We start from the raw sequence: 8,709 nt of genomic DNA, 5'->3' as shown, positions 1-8,709 counted from the left end.
TTGTTGCGCACAATCTTACTAGCTTCTCTTTGTCTTTTCTTATCTATTTTTTCTCTTCAAGATAAAATTAGTTAGGGAAAACCATAAATTAAGTCAAATCCTCAAGAAGGAAGTTAAGTATTCTAAAAGTATGTATTAAGAATAAACAGAAAGTTAATAAATAAAGAATAAAAAAGTTACAAATCTTTCATTCATATATAATAAGGCTGTAAATTATTACTTATACAAGCTTTACTTATACACAAACTTTCTCCTTATGAATTATTTATGAACCCGTTCATATATATTATTGGTGGGTAGCATGAAAAACTCAAAACCAATTGAGTACAATAAAGAAAATATTAAAAATTAAATAGAGTAGAGAAGAATTTTCTATATATACTTAAATATATAAAACATATTTATAATTTTGAAGTAGTTGTTGCAGCTTCGAAAATTAATTGGAACGCCTTTTCAACACACGGCATAAACTTGTGGGGATCAATGAAGCGATTCTCAACAACAAAACCAAGTCTTATATTATCCATATAGGTCAGCACGGACACTATTAAACTCTGTAATAAGACACGAGAAACTATATGTTACTTTTTGAGATTCATAAATAGATTAATCAATCTTGTCCTAAAAGTTCAACAACAAAAACTGTAAAACATAGATAATTTTGGTAATCAAATAAAAAGATACACAAATTATCTTACCATATTAATTCCAGTTGGTACGAAGTAAAAGCCATTGATAGGGTGGTTTCCAAAACTAACTTGGTCAGTTGGCCCAATCATATTCGTGATTGCAAAGCTACAATTCTTCCATCTTCGTTCAAGTGTTCGTGCAGCAGCCTACAAAGGTGAACATTTATGTCATCTATACATCTATATTGTTTGTGTTCATTTAATTTAAACATTGTAATAAGCCTTTTTATTTATTTATTTTTTTATTTTCTGTTTTTACAGTTTGATTTTCAAACTTGTTGATAGAGTATAAAATATATTCCTCACTCTCAACCATCAAATTAAACTTTTAGTTGAGGCCCAGTAATATGTTTTATAACACTTGTGTTTGTCAACGCAAAACATTAAATAAAACTCCCTCTGTTTTTTTTATTTTTTTATTTTTATATATATATATTTGCATTAGTTTGATCGGCACATTTGTTGAGATACATCTTTGACTACTAATATATTTTATTGTCTATTAGTAAAAATTGTAACAGAATTATATTATAAAACTAGACATTACGACTAATCTAATGATATATTATATAATTAAATTAACCGTAATATGTGAATAGTGCAAAAATCAAAGAGATGCATTTAAAAAAACGGAGGAAGTACGAGAAAAGATAACAAATGGGGTTCAATTTTTTGATAATTATTGTGTTTGGGGTCCAACTTTTTTCTTTTTTTTACTTTGTGTATGGGGTCTAGGTTGGAAATTTTGTTAGTTTAACTCACCGTTAATCTTAGATAAAAAAAAAAAAAAAAAGTTAGACCCTGCTAATCTAATAAATTTAGACCCTTAATGCATTTAATTATAGAAATAGGTGACAAAAACCTTTTTTTTTGGAATAATGATAAAAATTTAAATTAAACTAAAATCATTGATATTTTTTCCAAAAAAAAACTGATTTTATTTTAAACGATAAAATGTTTTAGTAATACTTCGTAAGGTTTTATAATTTATAAAATAAATGACTTTCATAAAAAAATTATTACAATTATCATAATTATTTACAAAATAATTTTTAATTTTTTGTTGTACCTGAATTCTCTAGAATAAGGGTGCAATAAAAATATCCAAATTTTTTCACAATAATTGGGTATGTCAGTTATGCATTAACTATTGAAATCTAAGTTTATAAATAAGATTCATATTTTATTGAATTCTTATTTTATGAAATTTTTTAATTCTTAGTATTATTATCAATTTTACACTTTTAATTAGTTAAAAATAGTCTACAAAAATTGTGAATATAACAAAATTTATTGATTTTCTTCTAAATTACAGATTCAATGAAATGAAGCTTGAACTATTAATTTATTATTAAAGTACTAATAATTAGCTAAATATATATTTTAAAAGTGTGCTTGCACTACAAAAAAAGGGTTAAATTGTTTTTCGATTTTTCTAATTGGTTGTTTTATTTTTATGTTTTTTAAAAAGAAATTTCTTTATTGGTTAACTAGAAGGGTCCAAGTTTTTTTAACTAAGGATTTAACTTTTTGGTACACAATGAATTAAATATCACCGAAAAACCTATTCTAGAACCAAGCACAAAGTAAAAAAAAAGTTAGACCCTAAACAAAATATTTTCTAAAAAGTTGGACCCCTTTTGTAATCTTAACTCTAAATATTACTATATAATATATTTCTCATTATAACTCCCTCGGTCTCTTATTATTTGCAACATTTAATAAAAAAATCTCAGGAAAAAGTGAGTTCATATTACAAACAATACGGAATTAGGGGATTATGTAATTGTTAAAAGCATAAAAAAAATTAATTTTTGAAAATAAATAAGATAACAAACCTTTAGGCCTCCAATTGTCCTTATAACCTCAAGCAGGCCAGCCATGAGATGGAGACCAAGTGCACCATTCCTCTTCCTTTTGATAATATTGTGTGCTTTCTTGATAAATTGGAGTGGCTTTATAAGATCAATATCCTCCAAATGTGGGAATGGTACTTCAATATTTGTAATTCTATTTCCAAATAACTTTCCTTTGCGCATCTCTTCTGCGTTAAAATTTCCCTTCATACTCCTAACGTTGATAAATATCGTTGCTGTCGATTGTTTTTTCCGTAGTTGTCCTGGGTCTTTTTCTCGAATCTACAATTGAGTTCCAAGAAATATTATCCCAACAAAGATATCATTTACGGTCTATTTCACAACAAAAATACATAAATTAAAATAGGAAGTTATATTCCATGTTTTAATAAGTGTTACAATTGGACCAAACACGCTTGTCGAGACACGACTTTGGCCGTTAATTTATCTAATCATATGTTAATAAAATTATAGGAAAGTTGATTATATGAAAGTATACGTTATAACAAATATAACAATGTACTCCTTTTGTCCCATAATTACAGGAAAATAACTCTAAAAAAGTAAAAAGTATGGTTTTTAAAAAGGATGGAAAAAATAGAGGAATATTGTATGAAAAAGATAAAAAGTGAAGAATGTTGTATGGGGATAATCAAAAGTAGAGAATATTGTATGAAAAAGTTAAAAAAAATAAGTAGTGCTATTTTAGGTATGTGTGTATTTTGTGTGAAAAAGAGAAAAAGTAAGTAATGATTTTTTAGATGTGTGTAATTTATATTGAAAAGCTAAAAAGTAGTAGGTGTTATTTTTAGTAATAGGAGGAACATTTTGGGACACCCAAAATAGTATATTTGTCTATTATTATGGGACGGATGGAGTATTATACAATAACATTTGTTTTTTTATACATTAGTAAATTAATCAAGTCAAATCCATTATGTAAATAGTGAAAAAAATCAAACTGTAACATTTATTAAAACACAGAGGGAGTAATAAATTTAATTAACAAAAAACATAAAAATAAGGTTAATTTTAAAATTACCACCCAAAAATGTAACTATTTTCTAACTTACCATCCATTTAATTTTTATTTTAAATTACTACCCCTTAAATTAAACAAATGCTCAGATTACCACTCATTTTAAAAATCTGATGGATTTTCCGTCTTTAGGCCCCACCTAACACTTATTTTGACCCTTTTGACTGATTTTTCCCCGATTTTCTCCTTAAAAACGCTCTCATAACTTTAATTCACATTTCCTTCACCAAATTCTACCAAATTTCAAAGAGAAAAATGTGAATTGAAGTTAGGAGATCGTTTTTAAAGAGAAAAATCGGGATAAAATCAATCAAAAGGGTCAAAATAAGCGTTAGGTGGGGCCCACATACGTTAAATCCACCAGATTTTTGAAATAGCTGGTAATCTGAGCATTTATTTAATTTAAAGGGTGGTAATTTAAAATAAAAAATTAAACGGGTGATTAGTTCGAAAATGGTTTCATTTTTGGTGGTAATTTTAAAACTTTTCTTAATTATATATATATATATATAAATTTTATAAAAAACTATCTTACCACTCCAAGTAGTGTCTTGATTCTTTTGAAATAATCGAGAGAAAAAGACATTGAACAAACTCTAGTCGAACCTGGAAGACTCGTGTCTATATTTCCCGACCTTATTGGGGTTTGATCATCTTCAATAAATACTGACCCAACACCTTGTCCAAAATCATACAATGAATAGATGATAGGTGCTATAAATCTAGGAACGATATTGAACATGTTCATCACAATTTGCTCTGTGTTAGACATCTTTCTTTGAATGGTACTCGAACTACTTTTAGAAGGGAAAGTACAAGGTAGTGTAGGATCATCGACTCGTTTAACACAAGAGAGAAAAACTCCCATTAGAGAAGTACCATCACCAATTGCATGATGAACTTTGAATAAGAAAATTCCTTTTGCATTGATGTGTTTTGGGTTGTTGATAATGTGAAGTTCCCATAGAGGTTTGTGTTGTGGAAGTTGTGAAGTAGCTATAGATGATATGTAATCATCATAACGCTCCTTGTAAACCTACCTACAATTAAGTTAATTTTATATAGAGTATGACTTTCATTTGACTGTTAGTTCTATTAGCCAATTAATACAGATACAGTGTTACAAAATTTAATTCAAATCTAGACTCATTACATTAGTTTTTAATTAATTAATTAATTTTTTTTGTTTTTTCCTTCTCCTTGTTAGTGTTGACCAAATGAATAATGTTCCTACATAGGCAACATAGCTATGAATAGTCCATAAGCTCAACCATGTTATATATGGTAGACCACTCAAATAAAAGTGTAAGAAGTATTGCTATGAGGAATTTTTTTTTTTTAAAGATTCTTATATTATTACTTATTTATTTAAAAAGTTATTTTGTTTAATGTAGTAGTTACAAAATTTTTACATCCCTTACTTATTAGTACAGTAGTACTTGTAAAAATTTAATTACACACAATATAAATAAATTTGACATTAAAATATAGTATATACCAAATACTACATCTAAAATAAAATTATTACATTTTTGTTAAATTTTTTATCACTGTGTAATTAGATATACTACGTATTCATGAACAAAGTTAGTCACCATGATGACAAGCTAAGTGTACCTATGATATGCATTTTGACTTAGTCACCACAAACATTATAACCACAAACATTTATTTTTTTTCATGTATTGTCACATTTTAATTAACTTAAAATTATTCATAAACACAACATCTTTCACATTTTTATTTTTACTATTGTTTTTGTTTTATATGAAATGAAAAATAGTTATTTTAACTTTGTTACAATCATCTCAGTATATATTTCTAAAATATATATCAACCATTAAAAATATCAATAACTGAACATATATATTATTGTTTATTTGTCACACGTTATGCATGTAAAATATAATAGAATGAAAGAGAGATAGAGAGAAAAAACTACCACAATAGAATAAAAACGGGGATGAGCTTTAGCGAAGACATCCTTGATGAAATCAAAGATAGTTAAAAAATCAACAGGAATTTCCAACTCCATAAAACCAAGAACGTAGAGTGTTACCACCTCACTCAAAAAGTATTCAGTAGTTGGACTTGCTGGCTCATCCAACTCTAAGCTCTCGTTCTTAACTTTGGTGTTAACCCTCAATTTTGAATAGTCCATTTTTTAAAAAACTCTTTTATTTTATGAAATAAACTACAACACTTATTTAATTTTATAATTTAGAAAGGTTGAGCAAATGATCCATATTTATAGATACTTCAAGAGGCTAAGGTACGTAATAAGTAGCAAACCTTGTATTGGTGACAAGTACGTACGATATGATATAAAAATCCTGTAGAAAACCAAAAAAAATGTAATTTTTAATAAACGTTTTTGGAATGGTCTTTTACTATTAAATCAGAATTCATGGTTGTGTAAAATAATACTCTACTTCGTATTTGATTGTCTTTGTTTGAGGAATTTTCCTACCTCGGATGATCCATGACAAGAATGCGTCATGACATACGTTACTAGTCGAGTAATCAATATAACAAGTCTCAAAATCGATTAACAATCACCATATAGCTAGATACCATCATTCACGGGTCGTATTCGACAGTGATTTATTAGAACCTCTCCATCAGAGATTAAAAGATTTCATTTGTTCTTCCAACATTGAGAATCACCGAAACCCCAAACTATTTCCTTCCTTCTGTTTTAGTTGATATACATGACATACTTTTGCCTATTGATGATATAAAATTATATTAGATAATATTTTGTAATATTAGTTTTGACAAAACATTGTCACATGGGATCTTGTTTAATTTTAATTCCCTTATCTATTAACTTTTTCTAAAACAGAAAACTGTTGACATCATCCTTTCTTCCAAACTATAAATGTGTCGCTTTCTCATACAAAATTTCACGCCAAATGCACTCATAAAATTAGGGTCAAATGAGAAGGTCATTATAATGAGAAGGATGATGATTTGGGGTATTTAATACCCCTAAGTGGACCAAACAGAGAGCGACACGTGTCCCTCTGAGAGACGTCCAAATGGACCTTCTAGATGGACGACACGTGTCACTCGGGCATGGAATGAAGGCCTTCAAGGCCCAAATCCCAAGGGGTGCTGCAACGGCGCTGCCCTAATCCCTAGGTCATCAAACCCTAGGGTAGGGCACGTTTTCCTAGGACCCTATAAATAGGAAGATTCCCTCAATTATTGGGAGATCTTGAAACTTTCAATCATTACGTCTTAATCATTAAGGCATTTATTGCTCTCTAAAACAGAGAACACCTGATCTTGGAATCCGAGCAGATAACTTATTTTCCACACATTTTACTCCGATTTCGTACTAACTTAATCTTCGGAGGCAGACCTCCGATCCGACCATTCGGAGCTCCGTTTGTTTTGCAGGTATAGGCGCCCTTGTCGAATCCAATCTTTGAGTTGTAACTCTCCCAAGGGACATAAAAACCCCAAAACATTTGGCGTCATTTGTGGGGAGAGTACCTCTAAGATGGCTTCACAAGATCTACATGTGCCGCCTCTAGAGACCAATCGGCCTCTGGAAGAAGTGGTGGTCCAGACGGACCATGACTCTGGTGACGATGGAGACATCGAAACCTATGTGGCCCCTGACGGGTTCCTCATCTCTAAGCGCATCCTTCATAAAGATAGGCGGGAGCGCCATGCTAACCAGGCGGGTCTAAGGAGTCCCCCTGGACAGTCAAGTAAGCCCTCAGGGAAGCCGGCTAATCCATCCCAAGCGGCAAGGTCAGCGCTAGTCACCCGAGATGAGCTCCTGAAATTCATGAGTAGTCTGAAGGGTGAAATCAAAGATTTGATCACCAAGCGGTCCACTGCTCCTAGAAAGGAACAGTCGGCCAACAAACCAGCTCAGATTAGGTAACAGAAGTCAGTCAGGGGCCGACAACCGACTCCTCACCGTGCTACAAAGGAGAAGGCTTGACCCCAGTTCGACCTTTCAAGACTCTGTTTCCTAGAAACGGTGATAAGAAAAGCCATCCGGCATGTACAGCCGGATGGTAGCAAGAAAACATTCCCTGATGCTCGGCAGTATATCGAGTAGAAGAAGACACAACAAATGTCAGAGAAGAGCTCGAGAAATCAATTAGTTTATTGTTGAGCAATTAGGTTAACTTATTAATAATGTGTTTGTTGAGCAATTAGGTTTTGATGATTATAAACTAATGATGATTTTCTATCTAACGTGTATGTTAAGTTGTGCATAGAAAGAGCAAGTTATGCTTGGAACAGGATACAAGGAACCTGAGTAATGACATGTATATATGTAAGGAAATTGAGCAATATTGGATAAGCAATAGAGGAACAAGAACAACGATAAGTGTTATGGTTGATAAGCATGATGATGGCTAAGGAACCATGAAGGTAACTATGTAAACATGTGTTTACATATGTTAGCTTCATAAGGTAAGTATCCTATACATATATAGGTTATGTATGTGTAGGAGTCTTTTAATTTAGTTTAGTTTTCTTTATTGTTTTTATAAATGAAAAAAACTAACCTTCTGTTTTACTTTGTTATCCTCAGAAGTTTGCTCAGTTTGTCATCATTAAAAAGGGGCAACTTGTTGACCCTTATCAGGTTTTGATGATGATAGTTATGATTGAGCAAACTTCCATTTAATAAGGATTTTCTAGTGTTGTGATGTTTGCAGGTTCAGTAAGCGTTGAGGGCTGAATTAGGAACTGAAACAGAGGAACTTTAGAGGATCCATGAGGATACAAGTAAAGTTAGAAGAAGAGTTCCAGAAATGGAACTTCCAGAAGTTTCTTAATAGGAACTTCAAAACGGGTTGTAACGACCTGGTTCCGGTGTAATGCTGGGGCAAACCCTAAGATCCAGAATATATCAAGACTACAGGATTCCAGAACAAGAGTTTCAGAGAAGCAACATGAAGACAGAGAAATAGAAGTATATTGCTCTAGGATTCATGTAAGTATGTTGGACATAAAATTTGGTCTGGAATAAGTCTATATAGAACCAAGGTGAACTCCAAACAATCAATGAAATTAGAGTAACTGACTTGTCAGGAACTCGGAGACTGACAGAGTTCAGGAACCTAATAGGAACTTAAGTATGCACGTCGTT

The 8,709-nt window shown here is 31.0% G+C and overlaps 1 protein-coding gene across 1 annotated transcript; it reads right to left on the bottom strand.

Annotated features, from left to right (window-relative positions):
- Positions 1–214: 214 nt before the first annotated feature.
- Positions 215–5,772, bottom strand: LOC110738085 (O-acyltransferase WSD1-like). Its single transcript, XM_021918457.1, has 4 exons — positions 5,527–5,772; positions 2,528–2,827; positions 699–836; positions 215–554 (listed from the first exon to the last, which is right to left on the bottom strand). The coding sequence occupies exons 1-4, from the start codon at positions 5,743–5,745 to the stop codon at positions 402–404; spliced, it is 810 nt and encodes a 269-aa protein (XP_021774149.1). The 5' UTR covers positions 5,746–5,772; the 3' UTR covers positions 215–401.
- Positions 5,773–8,709: the final 2,937 nt, after the last annotated feature.

The sequence above is a fragment of the Chenopodium quinoa genome, unplaced genomic scaffold (genome assembly GCF_001683475.1).
Source record: "Chenopodium quinoa cultivar QQ74 unplaced genomic scaffold, ASM168347v1, whole genome shotgun sequence".
In the NCBI taxonomy this organism is placed as follows: Eukaryota; Viridiplantae; Streptophyta; class Magnoliopsida; order Caryophyllales; family Amaranthaceae; genus Chenopodium; species Chenopodium quinoa.
This window is presented reverse-complemented; position numbering and strand designations above follow the sequence as displayed.